Here is a 17,777-nt window from a genome sequence, read left to right on the forward strand (position 1 = left end):
CCATTTGAATTTGAACCTGATCAGGTTCCCCTTAAACTGTTATCAGCCAAAGTAGTACTGCTTTTGGCTCTATCAGAGAAAAGGGTGAGTGATTTGTCTGCTCCGTCAGCTCTCCGGATCCAAGGAGATGCAGTTCAGCTGTTTTACGCCCTAACCCGGCTTCATGCCTAAGGTCATCACAACTCTTTTTGGTCGAGAGTGATCACCCTGGCTGGCTTATTCCCCCCTCCTTACAGGTCGGAGGAATAAGCCACGTCTCATCTCCTCTGTCCTGTGCGCGCGCTGTCTTGCTATGTGGCGCGCACGGCGGCATGGCGCCGTTCCCAGCGCCTGTTTGTGCTCTATAGAGAGCGCTCGATCGGGCAACCGCTGTCTGCACAACGGCTGTCACACTGGCTGTATGAGGCTGTGTCAGTGTTGGGAAAGTTCACTTTCTACATGAACTAGTTCAGTTCACAGTTCACACATTTTAAAATGAACTAGTTCAGTTCATAGTTCATAGTTCAAAATGTTGAACTAAAGTTCATGGTTTAAAAAATGAACTAATTTATAGTTTATAGTTCTTTTTTCAATACGTTGCTGCGAGCTATTATTTGTCTCCTGTACGATGTTAATGGGATTTGGGTGGTAGTGGATCTGTTTTGGCTCTCTTTTTTATTCGCCACTCACACATACCGTGAAAGGCTAGTCGTGTGCTTATTCTCAATGTGCCGTTTAAGGTTTGTTGTCGACGCCGTCGATGTACGGACTTGCTTTTTCAAACCGGGCGGACACAGTTTACAGGCAAACGTTTGATTTTTTCCGTCTGAGTCAGTACTGACTTTAACGTAAAACTCGTTTAAATGCTCATACGCCGACGCCGGAGAGCAGGGGTGGGGAACCTTTTTCCTCTCAATGGCCATTTCAATTTTTACAATATCCTCAGAGGGCCGTACAAGTTATTCACCTCTGCTTAAAAAAACTAAAATCACAGCGCATTCATTTCATTCTGTGCAAAGAAAAAGCAACCTCTTAATCCAGATATCTCACCATGACTCGCGTATGCATGCACGTGCAGGGTGTGGCGTGCTCCCCTGGGAAGATTTTTTTTAAATGTTGAAGTTAAACATCTGGTGCACTTTGAGAGCAACATTAGGAGATCTATGGACACATCTCTCAACACCCAAACACAACTGTAAACAGATTTTCTTTTAATTTATGGATATTTGACAAATCACTCCCCTTTCAACCTGTATTCTTCTTTATTAATAACTGTCATATAGTATTTTATACCTGTTTACTTTATTCTCTTATTTTTTTTATAACTATAATGATCATATAAAGATGTGCCTTTACCTCACTGGTTGTAGAAAAAGCTTCTTATATCCGTTAGCATAGCTAGCTAACCAGATGCTAATGATAACAACACAGTTATTGACTGTCTGATCAGTATGACAGATGAGCAGATCGCCACTGGGCTTTCAACTAAAGACACAGACACGCAGAAACTGCGGCATGTGTATGGATTTATCGGTACTGCAATTTCTGAAGTGCTGGAGTGGCTTTCTGGTGCTCTCCGTCAGAACTGCACCCCTGTCAGTCGAGACATATACCACGTGATGACACGTTAGGCTCGTGTTGTGTTCAAGGACCCTGACCTTGGCCAGGAAAAACAGGCACTCGCTTGTTTAATTTTTTTGCGGTCTAGATTTCTTTAATTTTTTTATTTTTTGCGTGTGTTTATAAATTACCTCGAGGGCCGTACCAAATTGTCTCGCGGGCCGTATACGGCCCGGAGGCCGAAGATTCCCCACCCCTACCATAGAGTCTCAATCTGAGCGAGTGCTGCTCCAGCTGCTCTCGGCTTCGTCCATACTAATTCATTCATTCATTCAATGCTCGCCGGTTCCGCGGCTCCACATTGTTTGTTGTGAGGAGTCTGATATATTTAATATATTTATATTTTAGTGCGACAGCCAGGGGTGACAGGCGCGTACGCGTCACAGGCAGCTTGCCAGATTGGGTGGTTTTCCGCATTATTTTGAAGCCTGTTTACTGTGTGTTTTAACTGGGATTTCGGCTGAAAGGCATATGAAATCTGGCACACTTTTGAACGCCGTTATATAATACAGTGCTGAGAATGAACGCACTTTTGAACGCCGTTATACAGCGCTGAGAATGAACGCGTTCTCAATTACGTTCATCTAGCGGAAATACAGTACGTTCAGTTCACGTTCGCCCAAAATATGAACGCGTTCATGAACGATCGTTCATTGAACGCGTTCAGGTACATCACTGGGCTGTGTTGCAGGCATATGTCTCCTCTGGGGTGGAGCCCCCGGAGAATATCAAGGAAGATATTTGCACTGCTGCATCTTGGTCTTCCCCCTGTTCAATTATTCATTTGTATTTGAGGGATGTCTCCTATTCCTCTCTGACACACTCTGTACTGGGTGTCCTGTCGGAGTGAGTGACGTCAGGGATCCAGCTGTGCGCCTCTCTCCTCCTCGGCACACAGAGAGCGGCCCCGTTATCCCTCTTATAGGAGGGAGGTTCCTTTTTCCTCTGACACACTTTGTACGGAGTGTCTGGTCAGAGTGAGTGACGTCAGGGATCCAGCTGGGCGCTCTCCTCCCTGTCTGACACGCAGAGAGCTGTTGTTCCCCCTCTATGATCGCAGGACAAGGTGGGACCTTCGTCTCTACTTTCTCACAGCGGCCGGTATGTATTGTTCCCAGCCTTCACCCCGTCGGGAAGACAGGCATGTTTTGCTATGTTCCAGGGACGGTGATGCGCCATTACGCATGGCACAACAGGCAGGGATGTGTTATTGAGCAGTGTGTCTGTGCTTCTAGTGCCGGGCGGACCCAGTGGGGCGCAGACTACATCATGCTTCGCCCTTAACCCAATAGCGATAGCCATGGGCGTCGCCTGGGGTAGGCCTGTTTTTTCTTTAGCCCCGGACAAATTCTCCCTCAATAATATAATACATTAACCGTACTTTACCTAGAGGACGGCGGGATTGTAATTTCCCGTGTTCAGTGAATGCAACAGAGGCAAGACACCACCAGACCAATCAGAGAGTTGCATGGAAATAAACGTGTTTTATTGGCTGACAGGTACGTACCTCTACTCTGTGACAGTGTTTAAACTTTCAGCCGCGGACGCTGAGTTTCTGAAGATGGACATTAGACATTTTTTTAATAAAAAAGACGGCAATTCTCAAGTGGTGGCTCACACAACAACCCCAGAGCCACCACCTGAGCCAGGTGAACAAGGTATGTAAATGTCAGTAAACTCACAAGTTATGTCAACATGTAAGCAAAGCATAAATTACAGCTATGTTGACGATACTTTGAATCGCGGGGGTAAGCTAAACCGTTAGCAAGTAGCTATAGCTAGCCAAATATATTAAATAAACACTTTGTCATACAATCTAAATGTTGTGTTTTTTAGCGTTACCTGGTGATTTCAAAGAAAGCTCTCTGGGAAATGTTGACTTACTGTCAGTGTTCGACATGAAGCTAGAAGCTACCTTACAGTACACAGTTGTTCCTGAGTCCTGTCAGTTAAAGTGTTTCATAGTTAGCTTAGCTAAGCATCAACCTAGCACTGAAATATATGGATATTATGTGACAGTATTTCTGAGAAAAAGTCAGCTGAAATGGTGGCATAGTTGCCACTGCTTCACGTCGATAGCATGTTTGAACGTATTAAATGTGGCTGTCTGGCCACTGACGTTGCCATAACAACACCTGAATTTAAATGTGCAACCTCTTTTGTGACAGATTTTTGCAAGAAATGATAATTCTTCTGATTGATATTTCCTATTGACAGCTAGTTTATATGTGAACATTATGAGATGGACAGCCAGCTAACAAGCTTTTTATACAAATATTTCAGATCAAAGCCAATCCAGTGGGGCTCCTGAAAGGGGGAAGGGACACTATGCTCCCAAATATTAAGCCTTGACCCCCATCTTAAAATTGATATGATCATAAAAATATCTGCATTGTCGGAGGCCTTTTTTCCTCATTATCATGTCAAATTGTACAGCTTTCCTTAGTGTTGAATGCAGAAAGATGACTATATTAGAGTATTAAGTGAAAATGACTATATTAAAGTGTTAAGTGAATATATTAAGTGAATTACTCAAACTGCATTTGTATAGGAATGATTCTGTCCTATTGGCAGATAACTACTCTAACAGTGATATCTACAAGAGGTTTCCAATGTAAATTTAACTATTTTCAATTGGTTAGTATTACATTTTGTGACAGTGTGGTGACACTCATTTTAATGAAGACACATTCGTGTATCTTGAAATTCATTTATTTGACAGAGCTGGAAACTGATTGACTTACATACTTGTTTGTGTTTACCTACACAGTCATCACAGATGAGCCAAACGGAGTAGAGGATGAAGAAAGGAGAACAGGAGAAAGGGACACACAAGAAGGAGATACAACAGACAAGAACGACAATGGAGACAACAATGAACAGGAGCACCAGAACAGACAAGAGTCAATGGGTAACATGACTGATTTAGGGACTGCAGATACAGGGCCAAGGCAAGTGAGACATCACTGCTTTCCCTCCAGCATGTTTGGCCAGCAAAAGAGATCATTTCAACGGCAAACAGCAAGAGATGAGGGATTATTATTTCCTCCTTCCATCCCTTTTTCTGTTTAATCTGATTACTAACAACTTCTAATAATTTGACATAGTTTATGATTTAATTGGAAAATGAAGTGTTTTTAAATAATAAACCCGTTTCTGATTCTGATTCTTTGATTTCTTTTTGACATCTGAGTGTTGAGAGATGTATCCATATCTCTTAATGTTGCTCTCAAAGTGCACAAGATTGATGCTTTTAACTTCAATATTTAAAACAAATCTTCCTGGGGGACCCCAGAGGAGGTGAGTTCCCCCCAAAATAGCACTTTATCTCTGCTTATGTAACTCTGGTGTAGTGTCCCCTCGGCAACAGATCACTCAGAGCTGGTGATTACTTTCCTGCATTTCAATGGATAGCATATGGACACGTGAGCTGCATTGCTTAAGAGATCCTCTCATGCTATCTCTTTTACAAAATAAGTGTCCGGTCAACAACAAAACATCAGTGATCGTATAGTGGTAGTATATTTGTCACAAGCAATGTGAAACATTAAACTTATACAAACTGGTGTACAATACTCACATACCTGCGTTGATCTCCTGGAGTGTCTCTACTCTTTCTCCGGTACCGGCCCCAGCAGCCATGGTCCCAGCCCCAGAAGCCATGATTCCGGCCCTGGTTCCGGCCCCATCAGCCATGGTCCCTCCTCTAGTCCCTTCTCCAGTCCCTCCTCTAGTCCCTTCCCTAGTCCCTTCCCTAGTCCCTTCTCAATACCCCTCTCTAGTCCCTTCCCAAGTCCCTTCTCTAGTCCCTTCTCCAGTTTCCTCTCAAGTCCACCCTCAAGTCTCCTCTCGAGTTCCCTCTCGAGTCCCCTCTCAAGTCATCTCTCGAGTTCCCTCTCAAGTTCCCTCTCGAGTCCCCTCTCGAGTCTCCTCTCGAGTCTCCTCTCAAGTTCCCTCTTGAGTCCCCTTTCAAGTCACCTCTCGAGTCCCCTCTCAAGTCCCTACTCCATGTCCTGTGCCGTTGGAGGCCCCGCCGACTACTCTTCTGCCGGGGGTCCTGCCAATTCTATGTTCTGTGCCGTTGGAGGTCCCGCCGACTACTCTTCTGCCGGGGGTCCTGCCAACCCTATGTCCTGTGCCGTTGGAGGTCCTGCCGACAACTCTTCTGCCGGGGGTCCTGCCAACTACATGACCTGTGTCATTGGAGGTCCCGCTGAGAGTCCTGCCAATCCCATGTCTTGTTCCGTTGGAGGTCCCGCCGTCACCTGTCTCGCCGGGGGTCCTGCCAACTCCTGGTCCTCTTCCGTGGGGGATCCTGCCAAAGCCTGTCCCACCAGCTCTGGTTCCTGTCCGGCCGACACCGGGTCCTGCCCGGCCTCCGGAGCTGTTCCGTCAGCGCCTTCCTGCCCGTCCTCTGGGGTTTTCCCGTCGCTGCCTTCTTCGCCCTCGGGCCCGGCCCCCTGAGTGCCGCAGTCTTCGCCCTCGATTCCGGCCCCCCTGAGTGCCGCGGTCTTCGCCCTCGAGCCCGGCCCCCTGACTTTCTCGGCCGCTGTCTTCACCCTCATGCTCGGCCCCCTGAGTTCGCCCCCTGTGGCCTTCGCCCCTCCATGGACTCTGCCTTGCCCCCGGGCCGTCCACCCGAGACACCCTCCATGGACTCTGCTTTGCCCCCGGGTCGTCCACCCGAGACACCCTCCATGGACTCTGCTTTTCCCCCGGGTCGTCCGCCCGAGACCCCATCCATGGTCTCTGCCTTTCCCCCGAGCCGTCCGCCCGAGATCCCTTCCGGGCTCTCTGCTGTGCTCCTGACCCCCTCCACCCACACTGGTGGTCCTAGTTATGTGTCCCTCCTCCGGTCCCCCTCCACCCACCCTGCTGGACGTTGTTTTTTTGGACGTTTATTGGACTTTATTTTGTGTGTTTTGGGACGTCTGGGATCCGTCCCTTGAGGGGGGGATAATGTCACGATCTGTCTGTGTTGTGTTTTGTCTTGTCTAGATCTGTCTTTGTTTTCCTGTCTTGCCTGTTGCTGTCTGTCTGTTTTCCCTCCTACCTAACTACCCGATTGTGTTCACCTGGTGCCCCTGTGTTTTCTCCTCCCTCCTCACCTGTGTCTTGTTTGTGTGATTAGTCTTGTGTGTATTTAAGTTCTGGTTTTTCTGTCTGTCATTGTTGGTTCGTCGTTTGTCTGGGACTGTGTTCACCGGGGAGTGTTCTGTTTGTCCGTGTATCCTTGAAATAAAGGTATTTTCAGTGTTATCTGCATTTGGGTCCTGCTTGCTTCGCTCACCTGTAACAAGATGTCTTGTAATGCACTGAGGAACCTGTGACCCAAGTTTTTCATTCATTGCATAACTACACCGTAGTTGTGTATATGATATGTCAATAAAGCTTTGAAAATCTTGAAATCTTGAAAGGGATGTGCAAAATAGCAATTATATACAGTCTTTAATGAACTATTAGTAGAGAATAACGAGTAATGAAAATGCTTTATAGAGATCTGCAGATAAATGTTTAGTCTTCTCAAGGACCAACTATCAAATATCTCTCCTGATTGTTGGTACTTGACCTTCCCTGAATTTTACTCAGGTGTAACTACAGTCTGATTTAAGGGTTGTTTATATTTCACATCATTAATCAGAATCTGCAATAATATAATAATAAATGTAGTGGAGTAAAAATACCAGGTCAACCTCTGAATTGTAGTGGAGTAGAATTACAAAGTAACAATGAGCTGTCATGTGGGTATATATGAATGCTGCCCATTATGGATACAAGCGATTTTCACCCATTTAGTAATTACATGTTTTATGTATGTTTACAGGATTTGAAAAATGTTTTTTTGTTCTGAGAAAAATTTCAGAATTCTGACTTTAATCTCAGAATTCTTAAATGTTTTGGAGACACTAAAAAAAAAACACAAGAATATATATTTATGACTTCTATTAATTTTGTTCGAGAAAGTTACTGGTGCGCCAAGGAGGAAGTGGAGCACACAGGAGACAACCATTTCATTGCAGACTGTTATGTTTATGTGGGTCAATGACAGTGCATACATTCGGACTCAGACTTCATTTTAAGGATATTTCGACCAGGGGTGTAGAGATATTTGTTTAAGCTCCGGATTGGCAAAACAGGAGAGTCTGTAAACCTGTCTGCCTTGATCTATGAATTCATGCCCATGACTCTCACAGTATCTGCTGCCCACAGCTGTTTTATAGAAGGAAAATACTCAGAACACACTCACAGAGCGAGCTGAGCAGAGCACAAACAGACTCACATCATGCACCCTGGTGACTGGACTTCTCCTTCATAAAACGAGCAATAGGGAGAATAATCGGGCAGTTCGATGTGTGGATGTGTAGAAGTGTGTGTGTATGTACTGTAGAGGTTTGTGGTTAAAACCAGTGGCGAACAGTCAGGGCCTTCAAGGTATTCAGAGAATACCCTCGAACACTCAGATAAAACAAACAAAAAATCGATATAAATAAAATGTAATACAATGTATATAAAATGAATAAATGAGAATGGTATCTGTGTTGTTGATCTGTAATATTACAGTGTTACGTTGATTTGTTTGTCCTTCTCGGACCATGCACTACGCATTTCAGTGGTTTTGTGTTTGAAATGAAAGCAACCAATCAGATCTTGTTCTGGGTCTCTGGGTAGAATATGCTTCAACCAAGGTATTCTACATCCTTGATAGAATGCCCTGGCCGTTGCACTGAATGAGAGCGTACGTTTGGACTGACAGTTTGATCAACCAATCATATATTGATTTGTAGCCAATGGGCGTATTCTTTCAACATGACTCCAGGGCAGGTTAGGTCTTCAGCATAAGAAGTCATAGATTACATTACATTGCATTTAGCTGAGGCTTTTATCCAAAGCGACTTACAATAAGTGCATTCAACCACAAACTTGAAGAAAACAGAATCATATAAGTACATCAGGTTTCATAGAGCCAAACATTTCAAGTGCTACTCAACTGGCTTCAGGTAAGCCAGTCCTTTATTAGTATATAAGTGCTTTGTTAGCAATTATTTGTTAGTAATTCTATCGCTCGAAGTGGAGTCGAAAGAGATAAAGTATCTACATATATTATGAGCAAGTAAAAAAGTTTGTAAATTCGTGTTTATCGGTCATGGAACCGGAAACCCTCAAGTTACCTCACTAACTCAGAGTTAACCCTGAAGTTAGGGTCAGGCCATCCTGTGCTATTTGAAAATAGCCCAGTAATACAAACAGAAAGTTTGTCTCAATAATCAGTGCTTAGAGTTTAAGAAAGAGATGTAAATATATTTGATATTATTAATCAAAGTATTTGAGTGATTTCTTTTTTTCAGGTATTTGTTTTGCATTTGTTGAAGGTGTTTCATATTAACAGATTATACATGTACACATAACCCCCCGATTAGCTCCGACAAATATATCGTGGAAATTCGTTCTCGATAAATGCTTCATTCAACATGTTTTAGGAATCAAAAATATCTTCAAATAATATTAAACAGAAGTGTAAACACGAATTTACAAACTTTATTACTTGCTCATAATATATGTAGATACTTTATTTAGATTTTATTTGTATAAACAACTATTACAATTGTATTGTATCACATTACTGGTGACATGACATCAGCTTTTGTGTAATTTTTTCAGGAAATTATACAGATGTAGAATAAAACTGCTCCTGTAAAAAGTCTGTTATGTGTATGTTTACTTATTTAGGAGCTGCTGATTACAATTCTAACCGATTAAGTGTGTACAAATTCTAGCTCTTAATATAAATACTTCCAAGGGGGGTTTAATCACATTGGGCCTCACCTTGTTCATATAATATAAATGTCAAAATCCTTACGGTTTAAAGTCAACACTTTGTCATAGTGTAATACATATGAAAGTGCTGGAACAGAGCCAGCACATGAACACTAGTGAGGACTGGATGCTATGCATTCTTGCCCCAGGCTGCTCTTGATGTAAATCAGAACTTTAATCAGCATCTCCACTCTACCCACGCCAACTTTGGCCACATATGGCAAACTGTCATCATCATAGGCTAATTTACAGCCGGGAATCACAACCACATGCGACTCTATGCGATCCTGCCTAACAGAGCAGAATAACGTAGAGCAGGAGACAGATGGAGAAAGAAGCAGAGAGGAGAAGAAAAAGGGAAAGAAAACGGGGAGGATGGCAGGATGCTGAGCTATAATGGGACATTACGCACGCACGCGCACAAACATACGCACGCACACACAGCAAAAGGGCATAATAATGCATGGGTGGGTGTTACATTTGATACAGCTCGCTGGGCTTTTCATTTCAGATGAGATTCAGCTGGAACTGTAACAACACTGGAGCCGATTGGTTGAGCTGTCTGCCAGTCATGCCGAACCGGAGTGGCGGGCGGACCTCTGTCCACGCGCTCTGAGGGCACACAGCGAGCCCAGAGCAGCGCGTGAACAGCTGGCGTCCGCATTCTCTTCTCCAGTTAAATGTGTTCTGAAGAATGCCTAGCTTCACTGCTGTTTTCGTACTAGTTTACCGAACACATTGAGTTTAGAGAGTTCTTGTTACTATGGTATGTTTTGTATCAGTTGCCCTCCGCGTGTTGTTTGAGAACAGCTGGAGCTAGAGCTCTATTCGTGGTGCTGAAAGCCTCGAGCCGAGAGGAGAGCAGAGGTTCGCCCCTCCGGACCAACATGAGGAAGAAGAGGCTCTCTGTGGCGGGCTTTCTGCTCGCCTGCAAACTAGGAATGTTTCTCAGGTAAGGCCAAGGCTACATTTTGGCAATATAAATGACATGGCGTATGGTTTCTTTCTGAACCTACATTGTTTCTAAATGATTTGAAATGGATAAATAATTTGGTAATAGGCCTATCAATAGTTTATCAAAGTTCACACAGACAGTAAAACCTTTGAAATCTTCAAGACTTGACTACATCTTACGTTTAAAGTATACTAATTGTTGAATTTGTTCTCATTTATTTTTATCTAAATGTCATAACCAGTGAAATACTTCAATGTACTTTACCTATCTTTTTATTTTCGTGAAATGTTAATTAGGCATGCTCGCTGTGTTGTAGTATACTGTGGTTGTTAGCACCCATGACTGCCCCCATAACTGCCCCGGGTGTTCAGGCACATTTTTATAGTGCCCAAACTGTGGGTTTGCAACTTCGGTTCCAGTAAAGTGATGACTGGGCCAATACATATTTTGCCCATCAACTTACATTTGGATAAGATATTTTATTTTAAAGAGGATTCTTTATTAAACCCCAAGGGGAAATTCAGTTGTCCGCTCCATTGTATACACTGTAGTGCCGAGAGATATGGAGTCAGAGGCGGTGCATCGAAGGTACAAAAGGGAACTTTAATCACAAGCTGCAAGGGACATGTTGTCGGGTCGCAGCCCGGGTCGACAAGAGAGAGAGCCAAGAGGGCACACCTATTTATAGGTAACCCATAACATGTCCGTTTGGGAACAATAACCGCAACTGTAGTTCCAAGTATGAATTATGTCCCAGTGGTTAAATAGGTGGTCACCACACAAGCCCCCCCAGAATTCAAACATGGCAAAAAAAATATATCCCCACGTCCGTGGAGGAAACATCACAAGGGCCGAGGAGGGTGGGGCCGCAGGTGAGGACCGGGCCATGGAACGGGCCACGAAAGGGGGCCGCAGGAGAGGGCAGGGGCCCTAACGAGGGCGAGGGCACCCACACCGGGGGCGGGCCGTCGTAAGGGGGCCGCACTAGGTGTTGCGGAGAACCCAGCAGGAAAGAGGGCAACCCGGCCGCAGGCAGACGCACAACGGCGGCGGGCATGAAGTCCTCGGCAGGCGTCGAGGTATCCCCGGAAGAGAGGGCAACCCGGCCGCAGGCAGACGCACAACGGCTTATTATTAGCTTATGAACTCCATTGTACATGTAATTAAATAAAGTGTATATGAAGTGAAGTTTATTAAGTGAGAAAAAAATGTGGAACATAAAAATACGTTTTTTTGCGGCACACTTGGACAGTGGTTCCCAACCACACCGGTTGGGAACCACTGCCATAGATTACGACCCATAGCCACGTTTTAAAGTGTAGCACCTCTAGTGGTCGTGTAAGAAACAACATGCTCCCGTTTATTCACAAATAACCCTCTCTGTAAAATCCTAAATTGTAGGCCATTAAAACGCTTTTTGATTAGATTTCTAGCGAGAAGTGTATATTGTACTTTTAGAATCCATGTCCAGTCGATATGTAGGATCTATAGTTTGATAGATATTACGAAGATGATTTGAGGTATGCGGTATTTCGTATACGGCTTCGCCCTCTAAGGCTATCGCTATTGGGTTAAGGGTGAAGCAGGATGTAGTCTACGCCACACTGGTCCGTCCGTTACCAGAAGCACAAAAACACACCTACTCAATTAATAACCCATGTCCATTTCGCCATGCGTAAATGGAGCATCACATTCCCAGGGAGTATAGCATTTAAAAAATGAATATTCTCCATACGGGAAAGAAGGTAGGCTAAATAGGCTACCTGTCGTTTATAAAAAGTAGAGACCAAAGTCCCACTTGTTAAAACGATCAAAGAGGGGGAAAGGGCAGCTCACTGTGCCGACAGGCAGGAGAGAGGGCACGCAGTTGAGTCCCCGACATTACTCACTCTGACAGGACACTCAGTACTGAGTGTGTCAGAGAGGAATGGGAGACATCCCTCAAAATAAACATGAATAAAAGAACAGGGGGAAGACCAAGATGCAGCAGTGCAAATGTCTTCCACTGTCATTCCTCCGTGCAACGCCGTGGAGGAGGAAATTCCTCTGGTGCCGTGCGCTTTGATGTTCTCCGGGGGATCCAACCCAGAGGAGAAATACGCCTGTGACACCGCCTCACACAGCCGTGTGACAGGCGCTGTGCCGACAGAGGCTGCCCTATTGAGCGCTCTCTGTAATGCACAAACAGACACTGGGAACTGCGTAAAGCAGCCGTGCGTGCAATATAGCATGACAGCGCGCGCACGGGACAGAGGAGATGAGATGTGGCTTCCTCCTCTGATGTGTGAGGAGGAGGAAAGAAGCCATCCAAAGTGATCCCTCTCGATCTAAAAGAGCTTGTGATCACCTTTGGCATAAAAGCCGGGTTAGGGCGCAAAACAGCTAAGCTGCCATCTCCTTGGATCTGGAGACATGACGGAGCCACAGAGAGAGCAGACAAATCACTCACCCTTTAGCTGATGTCAGAGCCAGGAGCAGAGCTACTTTGGCTGACAAGAACTTTAGGGGGACCTGATCTAAAGTTTCAAATAGAGCTTTACTCAGTGTGCGTAACACTAAAGCCAAAAACCCATTGAGGCGACAAAGCGCGTGACACATGTCTGAGTCTCTGTGCTCTTCCGTAGAAAACGTTTTGTCAGAGACCGTGCTGACCCCAAACCTACATGGCAAGATGAAATGGCAGCAGCATATGTTTTTACCGTGCTATAAGCCAATTCCTGTCCAGCAACAGCTGGAGGAACGACAGCACGAGGCAGGGGGCCCAACATGAGCTCAGTTTTATCACTGTTTAGTTTGTGTAGGTTGGTGGTCATCCAGGTTTTAATTTTGTGTAGGCAGTTGATTAGTGACTGAGGGGGGAGATGGGCAGAAGGTTTTGTGCTGATGTACAGTTGGGTGTCGTCGGAATAGGAGTGGAAACAGAGACCATGGCTGCGGATGATATCACCAATCGGAAGGATGTATATTGTGAATAGAAGGGGACTGAGCACCGAGCCTTGGGGTACTCCATGGTTGACAGAGGCACAGGGGGAGCTGCAGCCAGTGTGTGTGAAAAACTGTGTCCGGTCCGAGAGGTATGAGTGGAAGAAGGAGAGGGCGGAGTCAGTGAGGCCAAGGAGTTCAGACAGGCGGGTGAGGAGGATATTATGGGAGATGGTGTCAAAGGCTGCAGAGAGGTCAAGGAGAATTAGTGTAGTGATGGAGCCTGAGTAAGCTGCGATGAGGAGGTCATTGGTGATTTTGATCAGGGCAGTCTCGGTGCTGTGGTGGGTCCGGTAGGCAGATTGAAAGGGTTCATAGAGCTCATGGTTGGACATGTGATGGTGGAGTTGGTCGGCGACTGCTCTTTCCAAGATTTTACTAAGGAAGGGAAGGTTGGAGATTGGCCGGTAGGTGTTGAGGTCAGTTGGGTCAACTCCGGGTTTCTTCAGAATGGGGGTGACTGAGGCGGTTTTGAAGGATGTCGGGTAGATGCCAGTTAGCAGGGAGGAGTTAATGATGTCCACGATGGTGGGCAGAACAGTGTGTAATGTTGCCTTTACTAGGACAGTGGGCATGGGGTCCAGAGAGCAGGTGGAGGGCTTGGCCTTAGAGACCAGCTTAGCCACCTGGACAGCATCCACAGGGGCGAAAGCAGAGAGGTGGCAGTATGAGGAGCGTGCAGTTGGAGCAGCGTGCAGTTGGAGCAGCGGCGCTTGGAGTACGAGCTGTGTGAGGAGCAGGGGGGGCAGGTCTGCTAAGCTGCAAGTGGATGGAATTCACTTTGGCCTGGAAGAAATCCAGCAAGTACGAGCAGAGTTGTTGGGGTATTAGGGGGATAGGGGACGAGATGGGATGCTACCATGGTGTGTAGGGCAGGTGCACTCACTGACTTGATGTTCCTGAAAGTGATGGTGCGTTTTGAGCGCTGCAACGGCAGGGGAATAGGTAGAGAAAACAAGATGGCATGATGGTAGGCAACAGCGAGATCTAAAACCTGGAGATGGGTAGGTTCGGTACACACTAAGTCCAAGGTGTGGCCCTTAGTGTGGGTGGGACCTTGGACATGATGTGTGATGTTAAAGCACTCCAATAGTGACAGAAACTCAGCGGCAAAGGTGCAGGTGCTGGAGACCACATGGATGTTAAAATCACCTAGCAGTAGTGTGGAAGGGGACATGGAGCAGATTGAGGTGAGAAGCTCAGACAACTCAGACATGAATGAGGTGGAAGGTTTGGGGGGGGGCGGTAAATTAGGACGACCTGCTGCTTTGAGGGGGCAGCCACTGTAATGCACTCAAGTGAGATTTTATTCGTCACAAGCAGCTGTGTGACAGGGATATCTGCTCTGTGGATGACTGCTAGACCACCACCACGACCAATGGAGCGGGGCTGTTGGAGATAAGCATAACCTGGGGGGGTGGCTAGGTTGAGTGTGAGGAAGTCCTGTTGGTTTTGCCATGTCTCAGTGAGGCGGAGAAAATCCAATTTCCTACCAATGATGATTTCATTAATAAGTGATGCTTTGTTGTTAAGGGAGCGGGTATTTAACAACATGAATGTGGGGGAGTTGTTATATGTTGCAATGGCTGGTAAAACAGTGATGCCATCAACACAGGCCAAGGGCTTCAGGTTAACACTGCACACGTGTGGTTTGTTGTGATGACGTAGGTGGGCGGAGACGGGGCGCCGGGACCACACAGTTGGGATAGTGTCAGCTGAGCCGGTGTAAACAAACCCACGTTTGGAACCTCTATGGACATACTCTGCCAACTCGTAACAGCCCGAAGTATTCAATGACTGACAGACATAGAGGGGGTGTAGTGAAGTGGTTGATCCTAAAAAGTTGCGAGGCGGAGTAACGAAGCATCACGATGGTATGATGCTAACGTTAGCACAGCGTTAGCTGTGGTCGCGGATCGGCCGGGTGAATGCGCTATCAGTCAAGAGTAGAGATGAACCAGGACAGCAGGCAGCGACTCAAGGACGGACAGCACTGAGGAGAGATGGTGGAAGTTGAAGAAGTTTGCCGCAGAGGAGCACCGGTAGTGGCCAGAGCAGGCTAGCCTGAGCAGGTAGAACTAGGCTAGCTTCTGATCGCCGTCAGACTAGCTGGGTGGAGAGGAACGTTATTGTGTCTTTTATGGCAGAACAAAATCAAACAGCAGCTAAGCAGGTGATACAGTGAAGCAGGATCGGGACTCAAAACGGGAAAATGAGACGGAGAATCGGGCTTGTCGTCAGATGGAGCCACTAACGTTAGCGATAGCATTAGCCCTGAAGCAGGAGCAGGTGAGCAACATTAGCAGGTGTAGCAGGGGGGACAGTTCGGAAGCGGAGCATCCGTAAAAAGTTGCGATCGGGTGTTACAAAAGTGTCCAGAACAGCGTGTGCAAGCCACTGAACGTATGGAAACTGAGGTAGAAACATTGGTCCAAAACTCGGAAGATAAATAATCTAGAGAAGATTTTTTTTCCGGACAGAGAAGCGGCAAACAGACAACGCCAGCGTCCTCTCTCTCCAGGTAAGAGTCCCCTGGGTTTGAAGCCAGACTGAAAAGGTGGAGCGTTACCAGTTGGATCTGGTTGGGCTCACCTCTACGCATAGCGTCGGCTCTGGAACCTTACTTCTGGATAGGGGTTGGACTCTATTCTTCTCCGGAGTTGCTCAAGGTGTGAGGTGCCGGGGCAGGTGTGGGGATACTCACAAGTCCCCAGTTAGGTGCTTCGTTGTTGGAGTTTACCCCAGTGGACGAGAGGGTCGCCTCCCTACGCCTGCGGGTTATGGGGGGGAAAACTCTGACTGTTGTGTGTGCTTATGCACCAAACAGCAGTTTGGAGTATTCGGCCTTCTTGGAGACCCTGGAAAGAGTCCTGTATGGGGCTCCTGAAGGGGACTCTTTAATATTGCTGGGAGACTTCAACGCACATGTGGGCAATGATGGAGACACTTGGAGGGGCGTGATTGGGAGGAACGGCCCCCCTGATCTGAACCGGAGTGGGGGTTTGTTACTGGACTTCTGTGCTAGTCATGGATTGGCCATAACAAACACCATGTTCGAACAAAAGGATGCTCATAAGTGTACATGGTACCAGAGCACCCTAGGCAGAAGGTCCATGATCAATTTCGTTATCGTATCATCGGACCTGAGGCCGTATGTTTTGGACACTCGGGTAAAGAGAGGGGCGGAGTTGTCAACTGATCACCATCTGGTGGTGAGTTGGGTCGAGTGGCGGGGGAAGCCTCTGGATAGACCTGGTAAGCCCAAACGTGTAGTTCGGGTGAACTGGGAACGTCTGGAGGAGGCCCAAGTTCAGGAGGCCTTCAACTCACACCTCCGGCGGAGCTTTTCGGGCATTCCTGTGGAGGTTGGGGACATTGAACCAGAGTGGTCGAGGTTCAAAGCCTCTTTTGCCAAAGTCGCGGCGGGGAGCTATGGTCTCAAGGTCTTAGGTGCCTCAAGGGGCGGTAACCCTCGAACCTCCTGGTGGACACCGGTGGTCAGGGAAGCCGTCCGACTGAAGAAGGTGGCCTTCAGGGATTTGTTATCCCGGGGGACTCCCGAGGCAGTTGCAAGGTACCGACGGGCCCGAAGGGCAGCAGCCTCAACCGTGGCCGAGGCAAAGCAGCGGGTGTGGGAGAAGTTGGGAGAAGACATGGAGAAGGACTTTCGGGCGGCACCAAAGTTGTTCTGGAAAACTGTCCGACACCTCAGGAGGAGGAAGCAGGGGACCATCCAAGCTGTGTACAGTAAGGATGGGACGTTGTTGACCTCAACTGATGGAGTGTTAGGGCGTTGGAAGGAACACTTTGAGGAACTCCTGAACCCGACAACTCTGCCCTCTATGTTAGAGGCAGAGCTGGAGTATGACGGGGGATCAACACCAATCTCCCGGGGGGAGGTCACTGAGGTCGTCAAAACACTCCAAAGTAGCAAAGCCCCGGGGGTGGATGAGATCTGCCCAGAAATGCTGAAGGCTCTGGGTGTTGAGGGACTGTCATGGTTGACACGTCTCATCAACATTGCGTGGAAGTCAGAAACAGTACCGAAGGAGTGGCAGACCGGGGTGGTGGTTCCCCTTTTCAAAAAGGGGGATCAGAGGGTGTGTGCCAATTACAGAGGCGAAAGGAGGGTCAGGCCGATTGTCGAACCTCAGATTGAGAAGGAACAATGCGGATTCCGTCCTGGTTGTGGAACGACGGATCAGCTTTTCACTCTCGCAAGGATCCTGGAGGGGGCCTGGGAGTACGCTTATCCGGTCTACATGTGTTTTGTAGACTTAGAGAAGGCGTATGACCGAGTTCCCAGGGAGTTACTGTGGGAGGTGCTGCGGGAGTATGGGGTGAGAGGGTCTCTACTCAGGGCCATCCAATCTCTGTACTCCCAAAGCGAGAGCTGTGTCCGGGTCCTCAGCAGTAAGTCGGACCC

The 17,777-nt window shown here is 46.9% G+C and overlaps 1 protein-coding gene across 1 annotated transcript in view; it reads left to right on the forward strand.

Annotated features, from left to right (window-relative positions):
- The first annotated feature begins 10,225 nt into the window (after window positions 1-10,225).
- glra3 (glycine receptor, alpha 3) overlaps window positions 10,226-17,777 on the forward strand; it is a 115,687-nt gene continuing 108,135 nt past the window's right edge. The window contains exon 1 of the mRNA XM_071204218.1: window positions 10,226-10,366. Coding sequence (XP_071060319.1) covers window positions 10,302-10,366 — 65 coding nt within the window. The 5' untranslated portion in view covers window positions 10,226-10,301. The remainder of the gene's footprint in view (window positions 10,367-17,777) is intronic.

The sequence above is a fragment of the Pseudochaenichthys georgianus genome, chromosome 1 (assembly GCF_902827115.2).
Source record: "Pseudochaenichthys georgianus chromosome 1, fPseGeo1.2, whole genome shotgun sequence".
In the NCBI taxonomy this organism is placed as follows: domain Eukaryota; kingdom Metazoa; phylum Chordata; class Actinopteri; order Perciformes; family Channichthyidae; genus Pseudochaenichthys; species Pseudochaenichthys georgianus.